Source organism: Abramis brama (genome assembly GCF_963993115.1).
Source record: "Abramis brama genome assembly, chromosome: 19".
Taxonomy (NCBI): Eukaryota; Metazoa; Chordata; class Actinopteri; order Cypriniformes; family Leuciscidae; genus Abramis; species Abramis brama.
This window is the reverse complement of record NC_139981.1, coordinates 8,398,123-8,424,640: the sequence shown is the minus strand read 5'-3', so window position 1 is coordinate 8,424,640 and position 26,518 is coordinate 8,398,123. Positions and strand designations below refer to the sequence as shown.

The 26,518-nt window shown below is 37.9% G+C and overlaps 2 protein-coding genes across 3 annotated transcripts; one reads left to right on the top strand and one right to left on the bottom strand.

Annotated features, from left to right (window-relative positions):
* Nucleotides 1–554: 554 nt before the first annotated feature.
* On the bottom strand, nucleotides 555–9,272 carry LOC311069334 (uncharacterized protein). The gene is made up of 18 exons (XM_084092406.1): nucleotides 9,079–9,272; nucleotides 8,698–8,741; nucleotides 8,497–8,575; nucleotides 7,568–7,752; nucleotides 7,404–7,487; nucleotides 7,241–7,309; nucleotides 6,900–7,088; nucleotides 6,643–6,798; nucleotides 5,186–5,267; nucleotides 5,024–5,114; nucleotides 4,755–4,896; nucleotides 4,537–4,641; nucleotides 4,296–4,386; nucleotides 2,777–2,927; nucleotides 2,616–2,690; nucleotides 2,425–2,527; nucleotides 2,122–2,228; nucleotides 555–1,375 (listed from the first exon to the last, which is right to left on the bottom strand). The coding sequence occupies exons 1-18, from the start codon at nucleotides 9,104–9,106 to the stop codon at nucleotides 1,252–1,254; spliced, it is 1,905 nt and encodes a 634-aa protein (XP_083948532.1). The 5' UTR covers nucleotides 9,107–9,272; the 3' UTR covers nucleotides 555–1,251.
* Nucleotides 9,273–10,933: 1,661 nt separating this feature from the next.
* On the top strand, nucleotides 10,934–25,806 carry alms1 (ALMS1 centrosome and basal body associated protein). 2 transcript variants are annotated; one of them, XM_084092393.1, is made up of 19 exons: nucleotides 10,934–11,090; nucleotides 11,989–12,148; nucleotides 12,671–12,788; nucleotides 12,887–14,762; nucleotides 16,213–16,372; nucleotides 16,487–17,461; nucleotides 17,564–17,682; nucleotides 18,410–19,349; nucleotides 19,454–19,573; nucleotides 20,268–20,393; nucleotides 21,578–22,473; nucleotides 22,736–22,856; nucleotides 22,986–23,201; nucleotides 23,297–23,556; nucleotides 24,296–24,455; nucleotides 24,593–24,650; nucleotides 24,827–24,883; nucleotides 25,275–25,374; nucleotides 25,506–25,806. In XM_084092393.1, exons 1-19 carry the CDS (start codon nucleotides 11,055–11,057, stop codon nucleotides 25,548–25,550), a joined length of 6,543 nt encoding a protein of 2,180 aa, XP_083948519.1. In that variant the 5' UTR covers nucleotides 10,934–11,054; the 3' UTR covers nucleotides 25,551–25,806. The 2 variants fall into 2 exon arrangements, with proteins under 2 accessions (XP_083948519.1, XP_083948520.1); XM_084092394.1 differs by lacking the exon at nucleotides 24,827–24,883 and having other exon boundaries at nucleotides 10,935–11,090.
* The last annotated feature ends 712 nt before the right edge of the window (nucleotides 25,807–26,518 follow it).

The following is a 26,518-nucleotide window of genomic DNA, read 5'->3' as shown; positions in this document are numbered from 1 at the left end:
ATGCGACTGCATAACAACTTAAAGTCAAGCAGTTAGTCAGGAATCTAGAATCCCACCTGATGTGCCTCATGCTCCATCTAACCTGGGATCTAGTATGTACTTAACCCTGAACGCAGACTTGCGGAAACAAAAAAGTTCAAAAGTTAATTTCCTTAGTTTTCTCAGAGTTGCCCTCTCTTCCAGTCTTACAACTGTAAAAGCTGCTTTGAAAATGTTCTCTCTCTCTCTCTACACAGACTCAAACACTAATAAGGCTCCAGTATTTAAATCTTTTATTGTTTTGATGTTAGACTTATTATTTGGAGATTATATCAATCAGATTAAAGCTAAACATCAGTGTAAATATGTTCCCTTTTTATTATAAGAGTTTGAGGTCTAATGAACCCAAATATAAATTTTCATTTTAACGAACTGAAGTTGCAGCAGAAAGTCTATGTATATCAGTAACAAGAGAACATTTGTTTGAAATGTGCAGTCACTAGACTGGAAAATGAGCCAGAATATTAGGTCACACACATTACGGATTAAATAAAAGATCAACAATAAAAAGAAAATTCAAGATTTTCCCATTTTCAGGGCACCTTTTATTGTATTAGAGAGCCATTTTACATTGCTTTACAGGTACAATTACAATTTATTGTAAACTTTTCCTCATCAAGATATGATAAGATATTGTTTACGCCAAATCGTTTCTATATCAGACTTGGCACAGGTGTTTTGAGAGATTTGATTTCAACTCGTGACATTTAAACTTTTACAGAGGCAGGTTAATACCGCAGGTTAGAAGTCCAAATAAAACCTCTCAGAGAGAAACAATACTTTTGGTTTGAAACCCTCAGACTGGGTCATAAGGCAAATACTTTTCCCAATAGTAAAAATGAAATAAAAAAATTCGCAGTGACCATTCATTAAACTTTTGACAGCCTTAAATTATATAAAGCTTCATGCCACTATCTTGCAAACCATTAAAACCAATAACTGACTTAAAAGGGAATGTATTATTTTGTGGGGAAAAATTAAGTTGATTAAAATCGCAGCCATCATACCTGTTTGTCCAAACTCACTCTCTTTAACTTGTATATAGACTGATAGTAAGACTTGAACTATTTTTAAACAAAAATTATGAAATATTCAGATGAATGACCAAACACGAAAGCCCCACGCTGTTTTATGCATGTGAAAGTTTTTACTGTATCCAACTAATTACACTGATTTTGAGATGCTTAAATCCCTCTGTCAGTGTGCTGTGAATCAGGGGTGTGATTTGGCGTTGTGTCGCTCTATGCCCTTGTTTTCTGGAATATGCTTGTAAGTGCAGCGATCATTCTTTAAGCAGCCAGTTGTCCTCCAAAAATAACATTCATCAGGTTGTTTGCTGAGAAAAGAAAAAAAAAGAAAAAAAAGAAAAGTAAAAAAAAAGTAAAGACAAGTTTCAAATTACCATGAAAACATTGCATATATTCCATTTATACTATTGCTCAAATACTATCTATTTGAATCTCATTGTATTGTATTATACTGCAAAACAGCATGCAATAACATTCATTGTATATGATTATATTTATTAAAATCATAAATGGATACTGCCTTATTGGGACATTACTTGTCCCTGTCCCTCCTGTACACCTAACCCTAACCACATTTAACCTTCTGATCAGTAAAAGTGTCCTCGAAGGCTGAGGAAGGAAGCCATGGTTGTACATGGCATTTCTAACCTCTAAACACAGTGATATTTAAAGCCACACCGCGGACTTTGTGACCTAAAGAGTTGACGCATACGAGTTATTTTAAATGATTCCTCAGGCCAATATACAGCGTTTGACACTATTAATGCTCCGAGCGGGGCTGCCCTCTTGAAATACCGCCTATGTAAGTTTGGAGAAGACAGACCGTCGTTGGCCAGGTCATGTGACCTGGAGAACGTATCGCTTTACGGCCATCACGTGACCATAGGCTCTGATATACTCATGGAGCAGACTTTTGCGACAGTGCTGCGGCGCTTGTGGCCTCTAGGGGCGCTAGACGTGAAAGTTACAGGTCTAGCGCCCCTAGCGCCCGCAAAAGTTCCGCGGTGTGGCTTTAAGTTTTGTGCAACAATTCAAAATCAGCAAGTTTACTCACTCAATCTTCCCTGAGGACCCTGTAGATGCATCTCTGGACACTCCAAGACGCGTGTGAATCCTATCAGGATAGCGCACCACTAGAGTTGTCCCATCAATGGCATAACCCTGCAATACACAAGAAACATACATAAACTGTAATGTTTCCCTCATTGAAAAGACAAAATGTATTCCATCCCCACTGCAAGATCTTCATTTGACCTCCAAAATCACTGGACAAGGGTTAAACATATTATAAGCAGCTATATTATCACCGGCATGTTTAACATTCAACTGAACAAAGCAACAGAGCAAACATACTTACATGAAAGTCTTGTATGGCTTTCTCACAGTCCTCCTTCTTGGTGTAGTTAACAAACGCACAGTGTCTCATTTGTAACACTCTGACACTATGGACTTGTCCAACACTGTTTCACAAAGATGAGCTCCATTACATCAATACTGAATTAGCATTTTACTAGTTTTACAGTTTTCAAAACCAATGAGGTCACTTACATGCTGAATAGGGCATAAAGCTTAGCCTCTGTTACAGAAGGCACTAGGTCTCCAACCCAGATAGGGAATAGCTCTCTGTTTAGGGATGAAAGACACATCAGGATTCAGCTGATTTTAAGGAGAAAGGTTGTCTCATGAAAGCCTGTATGTGTGCATCTTACTGGGCATGATGACGAACTGGAGCAGCGACTGGCATACTGGGTCGAGGCTGATTCTGAGGAAGAGGTCTGAGAGGGAAGTTAGCTGGAGGTTTTGGGTGACGCTCTACAGACACAAACTCACTTTCTGTGGGAACTAGGACAGGGGCTAAACCTAAAAAGAATGAGAGTTATCAATGCAATCTCAATTAATGATTTTTTTTTTATTGTCTTCCTCAGTATTTGCATATATATTCACACATGGAAATCAGTGTCAAATAAATAAATAAATAAATAAATAAATAAATATAGGAGTGAAGGAAATGTATCAGGGTCAGAAATAAACAGGGGTTTGAGGCACCAAAATGAACATTAAATGCCCCCCAAATTCAAGATACAGGGGTAAAAAAAAAAAAAAAAGCTCCTTCAGTAGTAATAAAATTACATTAATGTCAAACCATTATGAAATTGTTGTGTAAATACATTTATGCCACATCTAAGCAGAATGAAATGGTCTGTAAGTGTAAATAAACATATCAGATTCAACTTTGCAATGTAAAGATGGCATTAGTTGAACAAATTTTATTAGTAACAGACTACAGTATTCTGATTGAGTGAATTAATTTAATAAATGTAAATACTGGATACAAAAATCAATTATATACTTATTAAAAGAGAATTATAAAAATGACAAATGCTCCAGGAAATCACTATTTTTACTTATTTATTAAGGGGTGGTATAATGCCCTTTTCACAAGATGTAAAATAAGTCTTTGATGTCCCCAGAGTGTGTATGTGAAGTTTTAGCTCAAAATATCCAACAGATATTTTTATATAGCATGTTAAAATTGTCACTTTTTGAGGGTGAGCAAAAACGCACCGTTTTGTGTCTGTTCCTTTAAATGCAAATGAGCTGCTGCTCCCAGCACAGAGGGCGGAGCTACAACAGCTTGTGTCCTTTTACCTCACACAGACATGCACTGAACATTTCAAAAACTTTTAGCCTTATGTTCAAATCGGAGTCAGATGATGTCAACAGAGTCAATGATGGAGAGACTCAAGAAGAAGTGACAACATGTAGAAGCAACAGGACATTTCTGAATGGTTAGTTGATGAATTTATGTAGCTTATGTGTAGTTATCTTCTAGTCATTGATTAGCATATTCTGTCTTGATAATCTATAAATCGTGTTCCGGGGGCGGGGCTTATGTAAATTCTAGTGTTGGTGATGTCACTAACCCGGGAGGATGTCGTGTAGTCCCTACCAGCCGTTTGTTGTAGTCCTTAAAAAGGAATTTCTTTAAAAGCAAATATCTTCCTTTGCTTTGAACTTTGAGCGTTGTAACTTTTCAGATGTCCTTTATGCTCAAACAGCAACATTACACACTAACTATAGTTAGAAAAGTGAAATCATAAACAACCATCCCTTTAATATGAAAATTACTTAATACTTCACAATATTATTTACCCATGGGGCAAATATATCCCCTGAATAGAAAAATTTCTGTATGCATCTCACTGATATGTAGATGCATTATCATACCTGATACCCCAGAGAGAGCTTCTAAGGCTTTTTCTACAGTTCCATAAAGAATAATGGCATTTGAACTCTGCTCTTTGGTGAATCCCATTTCCTGTTGAAGAAGCAAGCGTATATTGATATGCTCATTCAGGTGATTTATAACAAACGGGCAACTTAAAACCGATATTCAGTTGCTGACAACATTGAAGCAGTATCAACACTAAAATAAAGTGTGGTCCATTATTTACTCATATCCTCTCACCATAAGCTGCATCATCTGCACCCTCATCATCTCCTCAGCTGCTTCCTTAATTGTACTGTCCAGTTTTAACACTTCATTATATGTAAGTCTGGCTTCATAATAACTCTGACAGAGGGGGAAACAACAAGATTGTGTGAGAATAAAATAGCAGAGGGGAATTTGCAGGTCAGTCTGTACTCTAAATGATGGATGACAATGGCAAAAAGTTGTGGCAATACCTTCAAACCAACCAGTGCTTTGCCTTTTCTGTAAAGCCCTTTAATCCATTTGGGGTTCATAGAAAGAGCAATATCAGCATCATTTAAAGCTTTCTCATACTCCAGCATCTGTTCATAGCAGTAAGAACGATTTCCAAACAACCTGCAAAGACAGACAGACACACACGTTATAAATGTAACCTCTTCAAAGACATGCTCTGCTTGATTTATAACTAGTTTTTTTATTCACAACTCATGTTTTAGTTGAAACTGTTGACATGGACTCTTACTTATACTCTTTAGGGTTGTGTTTTATAGCATCTGTAAAATATTTCACAGCCATCTGCAGGTTTCCTGAGGCGGCATACTGGTTACCTATAACTATAGAAAAGATGTGGGAATTAGGAGGGCATTTCATGACTAAACCCTTTTTAAAGAAAAACCTCACACACCTGCCAGCTCCACGCTTCTTGTAATAAAATAATTTGCATTGACAGTCTCCTCTGACTTCTCCTCCTCTTTGTTGTTATCAATCTACAGGAATAAAGAATTTAATGTTATGGAAATACTGTCAAGAATTGGCAGCTTCAGAAAGGCTGGCTCAAAAGGATCATGGTTATATAAAGATACTTTTGCAAGAATATGGTAAATAAGCCTCTTATGCTCACCAAGGCTGCATTTATTTGATAAAACAAAAACAGTAAAAACAGTAATAGTGAAATATTAAAGTTTAAAATAACCCATCTACTTGTATTGTAAAATGTTATTTATATTCAACTACAATTTCATAGCCATCGTGTGAAAATCCATGCTACTGCATCCTGTTCTGCAAGTGCTTATGTACACACTGTTAAACAGTAACTTTTGAGAAGAAAGTGGCACTTCTGCTTTCAGAGCTGCTCGGGGCTACTGAAATAGCCTTCTTTGAAAATTGCATCAGGTTTGCTGTATGAATGTTATTTTCATCTCTCTGGTTTCCCTTCTGGAATATACATGTTTTCTCATTGCCGCCTTGTACAGGCATATCAGTCAGTTTTTCCTTTTATTTGTTTTGATCTGATTACATGTATATTTAGAGAAATTATTAACCATCATCTCTGTCAGGATTTGATCTACTACCATTTCAATACATTCTTTAAACTACCCACTTTTTGTATAATGACAACTATTAACTTGTTATCCTAATCTCCTATTTCAGTAATGGTTAAAGGTCAGTTTTATAACAAAGTACACCAAGAACACTGCATCACGCCTATTCCCGTCTTTTTGTCATCTTCCCACCAATAAAAAAAAAATATATATACAAAAAAATAAACTCACAATCTTGTGAAAACAATTTGGCAGTTGATCAAAAAATACTGGACATAATGGATTACATATCTCAGTTCATTTAAAAATTGTTCAGTTTCAACTTAAGACTACTTTTATTTCCACTAAGACATAAGAACTATAGCTATTACATATTCACCTGGTTGTCTCCAAAGCTCATTTGTATCGAGATCATTAAACATGATACAACACTGAATCACTAGGCAGTAAACCAGCTGATTTCTATTTTTGACACGCCCAATGGCTATATTTTCATTCAAAGTTGTGATTTTAACTCAAGCACAAAATTGGAACATCGCATAAAACATCTGCGAATAAAGCAGTGTTTTCATCCCATGCGAGCAAGAGAACAAAACAGTCACTTACTGGGAAATTGGTGCAAAATATCTGTAAAAAAGGAAGTTGCAGCAATCAGGGAAGCTACCGTGGCTCTTTTTGCCTATATCATAAATGACTTGCATCTCAGAGTGGATGAAACAAACGCAGGAGTTTCTTACTATCATACCAAGAACCTTTCCTCAACCTATTATATATATAAACTACATTTTCCTACATGTCCTCTTATTTCATCCTTTCCAACCTGTTTTTGTGGCGTAGTGCTGGCTTTCTGCTCCGACACATGCTGTTTTCTTGAGTTTGCTTGAGCAGGTTTCTTGTCAGGTTTGGGTTTTTGTTCTAGTTTGCGCTTGGCGATAGCAGCTGCGTTTGACACAAAGCAGCTATTCATGTCAAGCTCCTAAGACACACATAAAGCACTGTCACTGAAGAGCTCTTCATCTACAGCATAAATCATATCACTTTTGTAAATGACAAGGGACATTAAGTCATATTGCCCACCTCTGGTTCCATAGTTAGCTCTTCCTCTTTGTCGTCTTCATCGTCATTACTGCTATCACTGCTCTCCACAGGTTTTGAGGTGTGTTGAGGACCAGAAGTCACAGATGAACAATTTTTGTTTTTAATTTTATTTTCATTTTCATCTTTATCTGTATGTTTAGTCTTTTCTGGTCCAGGGTCAACTTGTACCTTAGAACAAAGAAAGAAACACCAAGATAAAATTAAGTCTGTGGACTTTCGGTGAGACAGACTCAAAACGATGGAGGCATGACGAGTGACCATATTAATACTTAAACCATGCAACATAGCAGTCACACACAATAACATTTGTTTTCTCTTACCGGTTTATGTTTTCCTTTATCTGCATTTTCCTTCTCTAATTTTTCCAGTCGACGTCTCTCTTTCTGTCTCTGTTATATTTCAGAGAAATTGAACTCAACAAAATATTCCTGCTTATGATAATCAGACAAAAATACTTCTTTTTTTCTTCATGTATGCCCTCACCATCTTTTTCTGTTTCTTCTTCTCTGCCTTTTTCTTAAGTTTTTCTTCTTCATCCACTAGTTCTTTTGCATTTCTTTCTGCTTCCTAAAAAGAAGTTAAATAATAATATGTTAAATGAAAAGTTAAATAAAACAACGAGTGAATCACAGGTGTTAGACACAAACCTCAGCTGTTAAGTGTTTGGATGGTTTTGGCAGGCCTCTATCAAGGAAGTTGTGAGAAAAGCCACAGTATCTGTTGTTTGTACGGACATCATACTTATCGTTATCGTCGTCATAATCATAATAATCCTCATCTGATGAATCTTCATATCCTGTAAATTGAGCTGCAAACTGGTCCAGTTCTGGAACTTTAATACAAAAAAATAAAATAAAAATAAATGCCACACAAACCTAAAGTTCATTAAGTGGAAATGAGTAGAAAAACACTATAGTTATGAAGATTATAATGTGATCCAGTTCATCTTTTACCTTAAAACGAAGAAAATTGATTTACAAGAACTTTAATGTTGGCATGAAATGGAAGTTAATATAAATAAGAGTGGTCAGTAAGAGTAATTAAATGAGTGTGGTCAATTATGATTTCATGGTGACTTTAATACCATAGGGACATTTGTTTTTTTGTATCCAAAGAAAAGACATCATGCACTCAGTCACTTTTGAATATTTCAATCTGTGTTGCTGAACAGAGTTCAAAAGCACATGGTTTCTCTTTTTTTGCATTTAAAACTTAAGAGCACTAGAACAAACAATATAAGGAGTAGTTTTAAAGTATTGCAATTGCAATAATAGCCAAGTCTGAATATAAGACCAGCCCTACTATACATGTTTTAAAGCAGGGTTTCTCAAACTCGGTCCTGGAGGGCCACTGTCCTGCACAGTTTAGCTCCAACCCTCCTGATCAAACACACCTAGCTGTGAGTTTCTAGTGATCCTGAAGACATTGATTAGCTTGCTCAGGTGTGTTTGATCAGGGTTGGAGCTAAACTGTGCAGGACAGTGGGCCTCCAGGACCGAGTTTGAGAAACCCTGTAAATAAACGACCATGTATGACTATTAGCCTAGGTCATGTTTGTAACAAAGACGTTTCTTACCAAATCCACAACCAAAACTTAAAGCATCTAAGAAGCTGCGGTTTGACTGTCTACCGTTGATCAAATCGACCATAGCCTCCTAAAAAAGGGCAACACAGAAAAATATAAATTACGGACACAAACTCACCACCCCAGATTAATTAAAATTTAAATAACGCTGAATAATGTGATCAATTAATGCACAGAAACGTAATCACTCACGTGAGTCCGCATGAGGCGCTCATTATCACGCATCCGGAAGTATTCTGAAATAATCATTAGAAAAACATCTTTTAAAAGTTTGAACAGGACATACATTAACACAGATACACTAAAAGTGCATTGTGTGGCTCAATCCGCAGAATGTGATCAAAACATGGCTTCTCTTTCGTATACTGTTAAAGTTTGAGATATACAAAAACAGAAAATATACTAAAGACATTATAAATAAAAGTGGAATTGGGATCTTTCAGAGCCTCTGCACAATTTTCAGGCCTGTAATTGTTCAACGACACGTCCTCTCCATTGTGTTAGAGCTACATGTGTTTGCATGAGCTGGCGAAGTTTTAGTAGACGTCATGAAAAGAGCCGAGCAATACTTACCCGGTCCTATGGTGTTCTTTCTTGACATTTTAGCGAATATATTTATATATGTTAAGTAATTTTAAATTATAAAATATTTAAGTAACTTCTATATGGTGTTACATTCCTTCCAATCGTAATGTTTTCTCGAGATTCGTCTCCACCTTTGCTCACACAAACAGTGCCCGTTTACACGCATGCGTACCTACTTTCTAGACGTGCGCGTAACCATGGTGCACCACGTGGTGCGGTTGGGAAGAGAAAAATAATTGTATACGTTAAGATAACTGCATTTATGCATACTGTGCAAATACTTAGTTTTTCAACTTAATATAATAGACTTTATTTTAATGTAAAGACCTTTTCTAATTTCTTTGTTTGTTACGAGGTTGCATATTTTAATTATACAATAAAATGCTAAATGAATCATTGAACCATGTATCAGCCTCTCCACTGTACAGAGATATTATGTATTTTTGGCTTGTGTTTTCTGTCAGTATTTGGAAACCTTTGAATTATATAGTCTTGTGAGTGAGGTAATAATCATACAATATATTTTAGAGGGTGGACTGTGGGTCACACCACAGGCTTTCTCTCCCATTGGGGAGAAAGCCAAGAATATAATGAAATAATTGTGGCAAGAGTTTAGGCATGTGCCAAAAAAAAAAAGAAAGGAAGGAGAACACCTTGAGGTCATTAACTGTATAAAAGTGAAAGCTGCTACTGGGATTGGTATGTTCTGCAGGCATCTCAGCTTTGTTGTCTTGACCAATAAAGTCAAGCCTTCAGTTTGGCATCTGGAACTCCCTGACATTTATTTATTTATTTTTTGAAAGAGAGAAGACAACAATAAGAGGTAACAACTTTCTACAATAATAATAAGTACAATATGAGTTTATCTGGTGGTTTATTTGAGGGACCCCCAAGGGATACAGCAGGATTTTTCCCTAAATACACATTTGACACTTGAACCTTGCACTTTTGTGTTGTTAAGACTTGAACCTTTGAATCACAAATAGATTTTAGTGCAACTAAAAATGATATCTCCAAACCTGTCAAAAAACTGATTTCAAATTGGTGACCAAATGTTTTAAATCCTAAGTAGCCTATACAAAAATAAATGCTTTCCTGGCTTCAACTGTTTTGTATTTGCATAATCTTTTCTTTATTTACTGCCATATGCCCTCTCCAAAACTAAATTTGCCTGTGTAACAACAATAGCGTTTGGTCAACAAAACATTTATTAGGTAAAATAATCAGCAAAATGTGATTTTGGTTATTTTATTATTTTAAACTATTTCCCAGTTTACTAGTTTGTACTCTAGGCACTACACTAATTTCAGGACATTAAACATCTTTAGTTAAAATTGTTTAATTTGTTTGCTGGATTTTATTTTTCTCTAATATATCTATGCAATTTTCTGAATCTGCAGCAGATCGTCAAGACACCGGCATGATGAAAACTGTTGTAAAATACAGTTAATGCACATTTTGTATCGATAGTTCTCAATAAATTATACTTAAGCAATTATCTTGAAATAACGTTTACACCACTCATGCCTTGTACTTCAGTTCTATGTCAAGATCGGTCAAGATAGAAAGACAAAATACTCTTGTACAATGTAAAGTATAAATAAAGCTTAGCACTTTTTGTACACTCACTTCCCGCGCAAAGCCGCGGGCTTTTCTTTTTGCCATAGCAACAGCGTCATTTCGCCTCGCTACTGTCTGGATCTCATGTTGTCTATTCAGCTAAACCGTGTGTGGCTATGGGGTTCTTGTGTTTAACATCATATTTTCGAGATAACTAAATTCGCTTAAGAAGCTAGCAAGTTATTAGCCGATGACTACACAGTAGATTTTGCTACTGGAACCGTTTTACATCCTGTTACACATTACAACCTGGTTGTATTTTATTAGTTTCACGGTCAATTCAAACTCCTGCAAGTGCGCATGCGCGCTAACGTCTGCGTCAGTGCGTCCGTCACAAGCACAACATGGATTTAGAGGAGGATGCTGCAAACGTAAACAATGTAAGTGTATGGAAATTGCTGTCAAGTAGTAAAACTAGAAATATTTTCGTGGAATGTGTGAGCTTTCGATATAATTTCTGCATGATAGATCTTAACTCGCTAATCGAGACAACCTTGTAACGTTAGCTAGTAACTGCATGGCAACAAGTGAGCTGTGCTCAAAGTCATCGCTAATGACTGTCCAGTGACTTGCTGGCACTCAACGTATTATTATTTATTTATTTAGTCAACATTCAAGTGAAGGCACAAGAACAGACTTGGATGAACGTGGAAAGCTTTGCAGTCATCGGCTAAAAACTTGCTAGCTTCTTCAGGCTAAATAGTGGATAGCAGACACAGCATCACAAAAACAAGAGTTTCTAGTAGTGTAAATCACTCTAACTTACTCCACTTAACTGATAAGGATTAATAAATGATAAATTTTGCCATATGTAATTGATGGCCGAAGTAATCACAGACAGGTACTTGCATAGATAATTGTGTCAGTGTGTAACGTTATATTCCTGACACAGTGTGATAATCTAAGGTAGACAAGAAATTATGAGAAATGTAATTGTATAAGTAATAACCAATTTGAATAACGAAGAGGTAATTAGAGTACTATAAATTAGAGTCTCATAATAATTATGTAGAAATACAATAAAAACATAAATCAGATTAATGATGAAATTCAACTACCTGTTGTAGTCCATAAGAACATGAAATGTACTAAGCTAACAAAATATAACGATTAGCTGATAATAAATGTATGGAAAAGTAATCATAAAAGATACAAGGAAAACAGTGAATATATGGATATAGAAATGTGAAAACAATGAAATAAATTGGAAAATAAAAAAAATACAATCTTGAATACACTAATTCCTTTTAATAGATGGGTATGTTTTTAACTTTACAGACCCCTGCAGAGGCTCCCTGCCAGCAGCATGGACACAATGTGCATGGTTCAGAGGCTGACAGACCATACACAGATCCTGACAATCATGGAAGACCATTTATTAACACTCAGGACATAAGTGTGCAGCCACTGATAGACAGATCTGAGACTTTACAACTAGGTACAGAGAGCAGGTGTATTTATACAGTGGGCTCCAGAGATCTGAGATTCAATCTAATTTAAACCTGGGATTTTTGGATTTTGACATTTTCAAATATTATGATCTCTGCGCAAATAAAATAAGCAAATCTCTTTGTACAGGTGGTCAGATGTTATTTCAATCAAGTTCAAGATGCTCTTTGCATCATATCAAATTATACTGGGGAATATGATCATCAGGGTTTCACACAAACTTGTATAGTTAAGCAGCCTGAGTGATACTGTAATTAAAGCAAAGGGCGATTAACCAAATACTATGACATTCTTGTAACGTTTTCAGATAATCTTTTCACTCAGATGCGGACAAATTTGTCATGATTTTTTTTTTTTATTAAATGGAAGGAAAAAAAAAGCATCTCAGACGTTTGAACCCCACTGTACATTACTTCGTGCCTTAGCGCAAGTTACCTACATACATATTTATTTTAAATGTACATAATGACATATATAATCATTACATCAAATGATTTTCTTTTTTCCCCAGAGTTTCAGGATAGCCAGATGTCACCTGCACTTACCCTGCTTCCCTGCCTGGACAAATCTCACCTTCTTTCTGACTCTGCGTTTTTTCAGCATACAGATGCAGAATTTGTCCCTCTTCGGTACTGTTTGTTTAGTCATGTTCATGGTTTGAGCTTTTCTTTCTTTACCTTTTTGTATTTTTTAGATAATATTTTATTTATTGTATTTATGTACACAGGGGATTTCCTGACCTCTCAGTTGTCTCTGACAGATGTCCCAGGATTTCAAATGTAGTTGTAACTGATGCTTCTCACCTCCAAGATACTATTTATGACCAGGCTACGCTTTCCCAGCATCCTTTGGAGGTACCAGCATCCATGTCAGAGGGTGAAAAAAGCTGCTGTTCACTTTCCCAGCACAGCTTGTCACCTGGAGACCATTGCAAAGGACTTGAGGATCAAGGGAGTGTTTCATATGTTGCTGTGGACAAAATCAGCAGATATATGGAAGGAGAGGAGCAGACCACTGCTCAGCAGCTTAGTGAGGGAATGTCTGCTCAGCTCCTATTAGAGTACAGGGGAGAGGATGTTATTGTGGCTGTTAGCAGCAGTAGTGCTGTTTCCTCTGCTTCAAATACCCAAAACACAGACAAAAGCCAGTTGGATCCTTCCATGAACCTTCAAACAGGCCGAGAACAGCCACAAGGAGGTTCACTGTCATCACCATCTTCATTTCAGAAGGCAGGAAGTTCAGTTGTTGGCTCAGATGTGTCAAATATTACTTTTCGTGAGTCACAGATGCACCCATACCAAGCAACTGACCATCTCCATGATCAGCTTCTGTTTGGAGGACAAACAGGCTCAATCTCTGCACCAGCAAGTATGCATCATAGTGGGAACAAAAGTGGACTATGTGTCACACCAGCTGGTGAAGGAGTGATGCATGTACCAGGTCTGCAGAGAGCACTTTGGAGCTCCGGTCATCTAACAGCGACAGATGGATCATTTTTGAGCTCGCAGCCTGTGTCTCAGTCCACACCTGCAGTACTTCTCATGAGACCCCCACCAGCATTGACCAAACTCTCACTCATACACTCCAAACAAGAGGCTGTTGCCTTTGTGGCTGCATCAGCCCAAAACAGTCACTCTAAAACTGGCTTATTAACATCATTGGACCTAAGTGATCAACATTCTTCTCCCATCTACTCTGAAACAACAGCTACAGCCTTTGGTGGACCTTCAGAGACTGCACAAATGATGTCACGTGCCCATCCTGTCTCAAATGAACAAGTCTCTCTTCCGGTTTTAAATCCTCCGGCCTCTGATACACTTCACTCCGACGCTCAGCCCTTTTACTCTGGTACTCTTGGGAGAGTACAGTCTCTTCCCAGTCTGAGCTACTTACAAAAAGTAGATGCCTGGAAAGCCAATCAAAGTTCTAGCAAGTCGTTTTATGATAATTTGGACCTCCAGGGGTTTGATGGTGTGTTTCCCAAGAAAAAAGCACAGGATGCAGTGTCTGAGGCACTTATGCACATGCTTTCTCGAGACATGCGTCAGGCATTTTGTGCTAATGTTAGCTCCCAGGTGACTCAGCCACTGTCCTGTAATTCTGGAAGTGGCTCACCCCATCGGGTGGATGTAGTTGGGGCGGGTGCACGTAGAGGACAAGCATCTGAGTCACCTGTCAATCGCTCACATTCTCACTCCTCCCTGAGCTCTGTGGTGACCTCTATTCAGAGAGACACTGGCACACTCAGTCAGCGAGTTCCAGCGGCACAATCTGATGACATCATTCCAGCCACCAGATCATTGGACAGTCGGCCATCATTACTTTCAGGTGGAAGTTCAGCTCCTCACATGGACAAAAGCTCCATCAAGATGTCTCCTCTCGTCAGTCTTGGTCGCTTCAGTGATGTATCATCAAGCCTCAACAGGAGCAGCACTCTCTCCAGCTCTCAAGGCAGTTACCATGGCGAGCAGAGTATGCGGGCTTCAGTGGGTGCTGCTTCTTCTGTAGTGAGTCTTGAGGTAGATAATTATGCACCCTACTGGACCTCCAGACCTGCGTCTCCTCCTCACGCTAAGGAGCTCAACATTGAAGACAGAATCCCTGTAAGTTCACATAGTGCTGTAAAAGAAGTAGTAGGATGTACTTAAAGGAAATTTAAATTCTTTTTCTATTCTATTTTATAAATGCATCTTGATCTATTAAGAACAATTTATACATGCATTACAATACAGAGGAAATTATCTGTTGCTACTTCTGTTACGTTGTGACTTTAAAGTCTGCATGAAATCAAAAATTTATCTTATTTTTTAATGTGGATTTCTGTTCTTATAAAGCATGGTTCCTCGGTGCACGTTATTCAAAAGAAAATATGTATAATTGTCTTTATAATCTGCCATCAAAATGCTTTACTTCTTAAACACTTACCTTTTTATTGCTGAGGCTTTCCATCAACTGGACTGCATGGGCTGTTGGTTAATGTCAACTTATAGCCGAATAGTTATTCAGATATTGTTTTAGGCTGCTGTTGTTTGTAACAACATTTCTAAAATCTTGCCAGTAGTCAATGCAATGCAATTTAATTAAAGTTGAGTTGTCCACCATTTACTGCAAACTCACATTCAGGTCTCTAATCTGGTATGGAATGCCCTACTTTCCATGATCACATAGATAAAATCAAATGCCATACATTATGGTAGTAAAATGTTGAGTTTAAATATGACATATTTAATTTTCAGTTATACTCAAGTAGGAGGAACATTGAGGGCAGCTTTTCTCAACCTTTTTAACTCTCAAGGCCCTTATTGTCAAAGTCAATATTCAACAGGCCCCATATGAATGAATATATTTATTTGTCCTCAAAGAGGAAATTATTTTCCACAGTGGTGCAATGCATACATAACAAAGACACTAGAACATCCAGACTTATGTAAAATTATACAATAATAAACTTACCAAATCACAAACAATGACATAGGCATAGCTCACCAGTGGCTGATGCTCTATGTGCATTGACAGGATTGTTTGTTTTTATATTTATGATACTTCTGCTGTACTGACAGCTCATTTTCAAACTCAATACAGTATATAAAATAATAAAAAGTGTATAATATGAAATTATTATATATCATAATTAAAATAATTACATTCCATAATTACTGAACTTTCAGTAACTGAATGATATTTTTCCCCCTCAATATTTCCTACTCACAAATAGTTATTTCTGCCTGATAAAATATTTTAGAGCTTGGCATATCTAAAAATTATATTCATTATAAAAATTGTCATGACTTCTTAAGAAATATATCTTTCTTTATATATCTTTAAAATGAGTCTTCCTCATACATCCAGGTTTCCGTTTATTTATTTATTTATTTTTTGAGGGGGTGAATTAAAATAAGAAATATCTTGATTTTTAGCTGTTTTATTTTAATGCTTGTTTTGTCTAATTTCAAATAATTTGAAGTAATATTTAGGCCCCCTTTTTGTCATTTGTTTATCTACCCTTATAGACAAACCTTTTAAAGTTGTGATTCTGTTTTTATATTTCTATAGTTGTACCTCCTAAATTTGGGCATCGACCAATCACCTTCAACAATCCTAAATCCATTTACTCGACGAGGACCAATCAGAGAGCCTGAATTCTCTCCTACTGACTTATGTACCATCAAAGGCTCCATAGGAACACCAACTAAAAGCACACAGCCATCTGAAGGTGAGCCAAAGACATCTGACATCTTGTTCACTGTGAAAGTTTGATATTGGTTTTATTTGCATTCTGTTGCTGGACATATTTGGTTATAAAGCCGTATGTTTTTTTCTGTGTAAGTTGACAGTCTTCAGAAGGAGACATTCTCCAGTTCTAGTCAGCTGTCAGCTGACTCCAGTGCTTCGGTCACACACCGCTTATCAGTGCATGAGCAAAGCCAGCCAGCCAGTGACAGAAGTGTAAAGATGATATTCAACCAGGCGGATACTCAATCACTTCATTCAACATCACATCCTTCATCAAGCCTACAACAATCTAATATTCTACAAAGTGAAGGAAGCTTTGGCCTCCCAATCCAGCTCAGCCCAGAATCTGTGCCGCCTCCAGATCCCAGAGAAATGGTAAAAGAGGGTGATGACTCTTTTGTGGGCTCTGGCACACTGCATGAAATCAGGCGTTTGCTGGGCCGTGCAGAAAGCCTGGTTTCTGGACGATCCTCTCTGTCTTCCTCCCCTGCTTCACACCGTCTCTCAGAGAGTGACACGTCCCTTGTTTCACTTGGACGAAACACTCGAGGTTATCACGATGACACATCTCTGTCGGCTGGTGGGAACCTTTCTCTGCTGCTAACTCGATCTTCATCAGATTCGGCTTTAAAAGGAAGCTTGTCGTCCTCCCAGGGGCCACAACAGACAGACCACACAGCTATAGAACCTGCTGCTCTCTCTTTGAGCAGAGAGGAAAGTTTGAAGTCACGTGACCTCTGTGTGACCCCAAGGCGGGCTGAGCCTGAGGGCTGCAGTGCTGCTGACCCAGACAAGGCAAAGCCACCTACAGCCACATCTGTCATGCAGATAAATGTCCCTTCGATACCAGGGAACCTTCAGCAGAACCAGGACAAGACTGAGGATGCTGGGATTGGCTCCTCCGAGAATAGTTCGTCTCATGTCTCAGCTGAGGTTGGAAGTTTGAGCGACAGTTGCAGCGAGAGTTCATTGGCTGCCAGAGTTGCCAAGCTTCTGCAGAGTGAGTCACCTGTTTCTATGGTTACAAGCCGGCCAAGCACCGCTGACCCAGAAGATAGCCGTGCCCGAGGTAAACAATGTGTCGTATAGTCATTTACATGTTTTGTCACTACCAGTGGTGCTTTTCTTAAGTTGTCACTGGTTTGACATTGTGAAAATGTCTGTTTTCTAGATTGGATCCTGATGAAGGTTTCTGGCCGCCGATGTGAAAGTTTAGAACTAAATGCAGAGGACAGGGAGAGAATTGAAGACATCAAAAGAGAGCTTCTACTAAACACCAAATACACCAAGGTAACATTCATACGACAACACAGTACACAGAAAGGTCTGCCGATTTTATTTCTGTGAATGTCAGCATTGGTTGACTTGCTGTTGTAGTCAGATCTGTCAGATAAATAAAATAACTAAGTAAATAAAAGAGATTGTGGTTATTTAATTGTTTATGCTCAGTTTCTCTATTTTTTGCACCATAAACCACTTAAAGTTTACCTTTAAAAACACTAAAAAACTATTTAATAATACCTTTAAATGTAATCTTTTGCAAATCTCAAAATATCCATTTTTCATACCGTGTTTACAAGTATTTAAAACGTTTGTAGTTTTTTAACTAGTTTGGACAATATATATATATATATATATATATATATATATATATATATATATATATATATATATATATATATATATATATATATATTTTTTTTTTTTATTATTATTTTTTTTATATATAAATATTGGCCACTTATCACAATTCATATTATGGCTGATAATCATCAGCCAGAAGTTTTTATTTGATTTTATTTGATTTTGAAATAATATGAGTTTTGTTTCTGGTGCGGCAGACTGCATTGTGAACAGTCCTGATAGAGAGTGTTTAAGGTAAAGCTGTTGTTTGCTCTCACGCTTGCAGTGTTTCTTCTGACTCTCCCACTCAACACTATCTTCTTCCCACAATCCTCCCCAACCCTAGATCTCATAATAACACATCTTTGTTTCATTCTTTTGCTTTGTTTCTCAGTGGAGCTCAGATTCTGAGGGCAGTGCTCAGTCGAGTGTTGGTCCTGGATATCAGCTGACGAAGGACTTTGTTGGACTGCGTAACATGGAGAATCATATCTCAGATCAGCTGCAGAAAGACACAGACACAGTTCCAATTTATACGCCTTTACAACAAGATCCAGAAGCCAAAGTTCCCCAGAGAGAAGGGCTTACCCCTCAGCCTTTTACTTCTATTACTATTGCAACCAATCGCCGTACTCCATCTCCACAGTCACTGCCAAATTGCCCTATCACAGGTACTGCAGAATTAGATAGTGTTGTTCCCGAGCATGAGACGTTAGAGCGAGAGATCCACCACAGAGGAGCAGATGCCAAATTTGGAACACACCTGAGACATCAGCCAGTCATTAAACCTTATGTATCTGACAGCAAAAAAGAGACACAGAGAGAAGGACAACATGGAGAAGAGAAGGAAAGAGAAGAAATGACTGATGACAAAGAGAATGCTGTTACGAATGATTCCAAGAGTGTTCAGAAAATGCCTCAAATGGATTATCCTGTCACGGGCAATAACCAGCTATTATCCAGTGCTGCGTTGGTCTCAAACTTTGGCTATGAGTCCCACCACTCTCACATGCACGTGACTTTATCACCCAAACCCAAACATCCATCCAGTCCTGTGAAATACCACTCAAGCAGACTATCCAGTCAAAACACCAGTAAAGATGTCCCACTTCAAAGACATTCACTTATGGTGTCAAGCATGACTGATGAACATCTGCAGTCCATCCCCCGAATCTCAACATCAAATCATGCCAGTTCCTATGAACATAGAGAGCCGGTTCAAGGCCAGAATGCAGGAACAGTCAGTGTACACTTACAGTCCAGATACCCACAAAATTTTGTTCCCTCTCAGAGGCTGGCTGGGACATCCAGAACTCTCTCTGTCCAAGCGGCAAGTAAGACAGCATTGATATAAGCTTTTCAGTGTCATTTGAATATTCTAACTCATTTTGGTAAATTAATCAGTTGATTTGTTTTTCCCTATGTACACTTCCTGTAGATTTCCCTGCACTATTGCCATACAAACCTCATGGCAGCTCCGAGCTGTTCTATGTCCCGCAGGCAGATCCAGAGCTTTCTCCTGGTCGCTCTGATACAACTGTAGAAAGCTCTCACGCAGGTATATCACAGAGAACTGTTTTAGTTTTAGTTAACAATTACAACACTGGTTCCATATGTCGGGTTTCTCCTGTCATTTAGTCTGCATAAACCCTGCCCTTTTCTTACAATCGACTGCAAGTTTGCATTCAGATCTGCCTCCATCCAATCATCAACCAATGGATAGAACCAATTTTTTTAAACAATTTTTTCACTCGGATGTATGTCCCAATACGGAAGGAAAGATCTGTCACTTCTTTTGTTTTAAAACATGTTCTAGTTCAGATCTGTCTATAAATAATGTAATTGTAAGGGAGAATGTAGAATGTTTTTTTTTACTTCAACTATATTTTCAAATAGTTTTTTAAATTAAGATACAACATTATTTCATGGACCACTACAGGTTATTATAAATATCCAAGCAACAGAGGCTATTACGTATTTTCCATACATTTTCCTATATTTAACCTGCAATTGTGTATATTGGTTGTTTGCTCCTCTACTGGCCCCTCCTCCCGAGTCTTGCAGATGGTTCATACTCTCACCCAGTCCTGCATTATTCATGGTCTTTGTCCATGAGAAAGGCAATCCAGCAACACAAGCCTCATTTGATCCACATGCAAAACCCTTCAGGGGCCCTCTGCTTCAGTGCTTTTTGAGTATCTGTCTGATCCAGCTCTCTCATGCTCTCTCCTTCTCTTTCGCTCCCTTTGCAGGTTCTGATGATGCTGTCCCTCCACACTTTCATATAGACGTTTTAGGCTCTAGAGAGATAGAAGACAACATAATTACACCAAAACACAAGGAAGGCATCTACAGTAAGAGGGCCAATATGAAAAGAGGTAAGATGCACATCAGTGTTTCTATTAGCTCTACAATATTTGCTGAATTTAAAAGAATAGTTCACTCAAAGAATTTAAATTGTCATAATTTACTCACCCTCATATGACATTCTTGTAATAGAAGATATTTTAGATAAGAATCTTTTTTTCCCCCATAAAATGAACCCATATAGTGGCTGTGAAGCTCAGAAAAGCACAAGAAAAGTGGTCCATCCAACTCGAGCACAATATATCATGTCTTCTAAAGCCATACAAGCAGAATTTATTAGTGTGGACTACATTTATCGTCAGGTTTTTTGCTCTTTTGTCGATTTTGACAACCTCTGGAAATGCTTCAAAATGTCTAAGGGACTATTAACACACAACACGTTTTTGCGGTTAAACCAGAACAGAAATAGACACAAGCTCTTGAGACGCGTTTTTAAAGAGTTGAACTTCTTTCAACTTGAACGCAGCGTTTTTAGAGCACTGTCATGTGCGAGACTCTGCAATGCAGTGCAATGATCGAACATGTCTGTCTACCTTGTGTTTACATAGAACAAAAATCGATAAGTAGCGCAGTGGAATGCGGTCCATCTGTGTGAATAGACCTTTATTTATGTTCCATGGAAGTCAAGTCAAGTCACCTTTATTTATATAGTGCTTTTTACAATACATATTGTTTCAAAGCAGCTTTACAGTGATAAGAGGAACATAATGCAACAAAGTTTGTTTCTGCTGTACAGCATCTAGAAGAAAATAGTGTCATAGTCCAGCTTAAGTAATTCAGTGATGGTTAATTTCTGTTGTTAAAAAGTTATAATTTAGTTCATTTATCTATATAGCCGCTCTGGGGAAAACAGTGATGTCATCGTCCAGTTCAGTTTAGTTCTCTTATAATGGTGCCAATGCAGGCAGATCAATAATATTGTTGAATATTAAGTGTCCCCAACTAAGCAAGCCAAAAGCCAAAGGTGACAGTGGCAAGGAACCAAAACTCCATCGGGTGACAGAATGGAGAAAAAACCTTAGGAGAAACCCAGACAAAAGTCATATGGATTTAAAATGAAATGGTGAATAAATGATGACAGAATATTTAATTTTTGGAGTGAACTATTCCTTTAATTAAAAATTAACTGTGGACTGATGCTATTACATATAAGATATAAATGTAAAGTAAGCATTTTTGTCTCTCCCGCTGTCAGTTTCAAGTGTGTCTGGAAATGGTCTTCCAGAATCAATAGCCACTTTTGCTGACCAAAATGACAGGACTGCTCCTGAAGCTTCTTATGTCTGTAAGAAGAACATAGAGACTGTTAGTATAAACGAGCAATATAAAGATGAGGAAGAACATTTTGTCCCTCTTCACATGGAGGCAGACTACAGTACAGATGATGTGCATCTTCACAGCAGCTCCATGCAGGAGCCTAAATTGCCACTAGAACCACTCCATTTACCTTCTCAACCAATCAGAAGGTCCTACAGGGGGAACAAGAAAAGGCAGGATAGAACACCTCAGGATACTAACATAGAGATTAGCAGTTCTCTGGATCAGCTGTGGCGTCGCTTCAATGAAAAATGGAGCATGGATGAGACCCGACTCACCAATGACGGAGAGATGTCTCTGCTTGATAGACTGGAGCGTCTGTCTCGTCTCATTCACAACACCACTCCAACTGAGCAAACTATACTACAACCAGACGGCAGGAATGGAGACTATGACAGGAGAAGGGATCGAGACGATGAGACCACAGAGGGAGGAGAGCAGAGAGGAAGAGTCCAGTTAGAAGCAGCTCCACAACAAGCATGGCCTGAGCATGAAGAGAGTCAAGAGAGAGTGCATCGCTGTCCTGCCGAGAGAGATGAGTCTTCGAGTGTGTCCATGGAGATGAGCAGTAGTAGCATGTCCACCGTTGACACAGAGCGCCTGCTGCAAGCTTTTGGACCTCACCGGGTCACCAGTAAAGGACTGAAAACCAGTGACAGCTTGCTTAGACTTTACAACTCCATCAATATGCAGAAGACGGGCCGAAGGAAACCCAGTACTAAACATGCTGCTGTCTCTGTTGCTACCAATGATGTGATTACGGATGACTCCACAGTAAGCCTCTGCCTGTACATTTTTCATACAGACTGTTAATTTTCTTTTATGTTCAAAGATAATCAGCAAATTGAAAAGAAAGATGCTATTAGATATTTTATATTGTGTTATATATTGTTAAAAACATCTCAGTATTTTTTCAGCCTTTTGATCGTTAAATATTAATTAACATTTTTCTATACTCTTAGTTTTTTTTTAAATCGCTTAAAAGGCTTATTTTGTTCAAATAAAAAATCATTATAATATTTTGTTGTTCTTCCAGGTCTCTGCTGACTCTTTGTCATCTTCAAGCATGTTTTCCCATCATTCTCAAAGAGGTGTCTCCCACAGCCTCAATTCCAAAAGGTCAAAGGTCAAACTGCTCAGCAAAGGTGTACAGGCAGGTCAGTCACACAACAACAGTCCACTTTTTAAACAAAGCAACCTGTGTAAATTAGACGGAGACTAAAAAAATATGTAAAGACAAAGAGTAACAAAATATGTATTGTGGGATATTGTACGCTTTTTTGCAGGTGATTTGGAAATTGTGAAAAACGCCACGCGCAGACACACTCGGGACGTAGGAACCATCTTTCCCTCCCCAGGTGCTTTCAAAAATGGCCATTCACCAAACACGTTTGGCAGTGGCGTTCCCATCCCCTCTGCTTCCACGGCTAAACCCACCCAAAGCCTGACAGGTCTGAGGAGAAACACCGGCAACAAGAGTGTCCGAACCCCTTACCCAAACGGTGCATATTGCATGTTCACAGATAAGGGCATTTTTCATCAACTGATCTGATTTCTCCTTTTGTCTTACTGTTTTATTTATCCCAATCTCTTAAAGGTGTGTCATGGTTTGTCTCAGCGGATGAGCTGAAGTGTGATGGTCGCAAGGAAAACCAGCCACAGAGTGAATCAGCACCTTGCCTAACCCAAGCCTGGTTTGAGCCTTACAGTAAAATCCGACCCTGGAGAGAACCGACCAGAGAACCTCTGAGAGAGAGACAGAACCAACAAGAGCATGAGAGGACAACAGAGTCTAGAACAGCTACCGAGACAGATAACAGCGACAAACCCTCAGCTCTTGTTCGCCTTTCACTACAGGTGACCAAAGTGTAGTTTTAAGCCCTGTTCACACCAAGGACAATGTTTTAATAATCGTTTTAAGTCTTTGAGAATAGCAGTCCACACCAAAACTATAACAAAAACAGCACAGACGAACGATATTCTTGCAATTACTTTAGAACCATTTTTTTCTGCTGATGAACGATAAAAAACACTAATTGTCAGTCAATCAGCTTGAGCATTTAAAGCGGTACATGACATAACTAATTATATATAATACACAGAACATTATTGTATGCTGGTGTGGACGCTAATATAGTTATCATTTTCTTCCATATTTTGCAACACTGACGTAAGCTGTTTTCTGTGAATGTGTAAGATTTGCCACATTAGCTGCTATATGTAAATAACTAGAAGAATAACAAATGCCGTAAACAGTAAAACTATTTGTGCTAAAAACCAGTGTGTTTATGATTATTATAAAATTAAATGATAAATACCAGATTACAATATCAATCAGCATAATAAACTGTTTTTGTACAGACATTTTCATAACTGGAAGCGACTCACACCAGAGGCCTTGCTCATTTAAGTTACATATGGTAACACTCGCTCGTACATTAAAAATAAGGTGGATAGGTGTCATTATAGTTATCATTCTTTGTGTAAACGGGCCTTTACTCTGATTTGGAGCTAGTGTTCATTTTGGAGAGTACATGGATGTTGATTGTTAAATTAAGCATAACATTAAACATTTGCATTGATGGTTTTCCTACAGGAAGCTCTGGCGCTCCATCGGCCGGAGTTTGTGTCTCGTTCACGGGAGCGAATGAAGCGTCTGGGGTTGCTGGTTGAGGAGAGGAGGTTACAGGCAGGCTTCAGCAGAGAGAGAGAAGAGCTCTTCAACTGCCCTGGACCATCACGTCCACTCAGACCAGGTGACTGAATACCCTAATATTATTTAGATATTACTTTGGTAAGATTACTGACTACTTACTAGTCAGCTCAGTATATATTTTACAAGCTTGGTACAGCTTGCATCAAGATGTAAGCTAAAACATGCCTCTTTCACCAGTGCCAGTACCCTGTAAACGAGTCGTTCCAAGAAGAGAGATGGTCCAACGATCCAAAGAGTAAGTATACATTATCACCAAGACTATTTTCAAACCATCTGGATAGTTTATGTGGTGGTAACAGACAGAGCACATATTACCTAAACATGCAAATGTGGGTCATTTAACTGATTTAAACAGGATTCCATAACTTTGTTTTATTTGCAAGTTGTCTTGTGCCTTCTACATGCTTTCAGTTGGGTAGAGAGGAAATCACACAGTCAGAGAATAGACAGGACAGACAGATTCATGAGGTAATAATGTGTGTGTGTGTTTGTGTGTACCTACTTAACCATGATTTGTACCCAGGCCAACTTACTTTTGGGGATGTTCCTATTTGTAAAAAACAGTATAAAAATAAAGTTTTTTAAAATGGTAAAGAAAGTTTTCGGTTAGGGTGTAGGTTAGGTTACCGTATTTATAAATAGCTGTATATAAAAACAATTGAATGTCCCCCTATTGTGTTTGTTGAGTGTGGGTGGGTGTGTGGGGGAATACCTGATGTGATTCAACTTCAAGTTAGGCCCAGTCCGAGGCATGTGTACCCCACCTGCAGTGTAGTTCAATATTTTATGTGGATTTTATTGACTTTGACGTTCCGGTAATTATGCATTTTAATTGTCAAATAAATGTGTATTCTTTCAGGAAATATGCTCAACTTCCTGAGGTCCAGAAGAGAAAGGAGGAGGAAAGGAGACAGATGGAGTACCGCTCCTACCGCCTCAATGCTCAACTCTTTAACAAGGTATACCGGCTGTTCTGGGCGAGCAGTTACACAATAGGCCAGTTTTTAAATCAGTGTTATTTCAAGAATTTCAGGAATACACATGACCGGTTTGATTAACAATTCAAATGCATTGCATCTTTCTTCTGCAGAAAGTCACCAATCGTGTGTTGGGAAAGAGAGCACCGTGGCAGTGAGGTCAACTAAAATATACTCAATTTCAAAAGCCTTGCTGTTCCATTAATGTCACAGGTTTTTTTATTTTATATGGTGTTTTTTTAATAATGGTTGTGTGCATTCTGATTTTAGGTATAAGATTTTATTTAAAATAGTTGTATATGTGTATTATTTATGGCATTGCAGTGTTCGATTGTTTGACTATGACTATATTATTATTGCAACATTAATTTTAGTCATACTTTTTATGAAGCAAATAAACAGCTATTTGTAAGAGCTTTTGTGTGTGCTTTTTATGTGGCTCATCAACAACAAAAAAGCTTGTTTTCAGTTTCTGATTAGTTATGCATATAACATTAAAAAAGAGAATGATGCCACAATATAATGGTCATGTTCACTACACAGGGGTCGAAGTTCGGCACAACCCCTGGAGCCCTAAACTCAGTGTTTTTTCCCTCACTGCACCTGCGCGAAAACAGAAGTTTAACCATTTCATCTGCAGCAAAAGTTCTGTAGTTCAAACTAGCTACAAATTACTGTTGCTTACTTCCAGTTCATGTTGCAAAATGGATTAACCATTACCCACGTCTTCCAAGCCACCTGCGACACCGGCCGTGCCTCTTTTATTAATTTGTTAAATAATGTTTTTGAAATAAATCTGTTTTTAATTTTCATTGATGATTAATTATTGCAGTGTTCGGACATATAATAGACTGTTAATAATTAATTATATGCCTATAATTCATTATAATCGACCTAAATGTTTTAGACCATTTTCAATAAGGAGGAAGCTTCTATGTAATATTTGATCATCCTCACAGCGCGTTGGTTATGCGGTGATGCGCTATGAAATTATTTTGTGGCAAATTCATTGTAATAGCCTATCAGTTTAATAATAAAAGTAGCCCAGGCCTTCCCTAATAATAATAATAATAAAAAAATACTAATAATAATTGAATACATAAATTGGAAATGCTAAATCATTTTG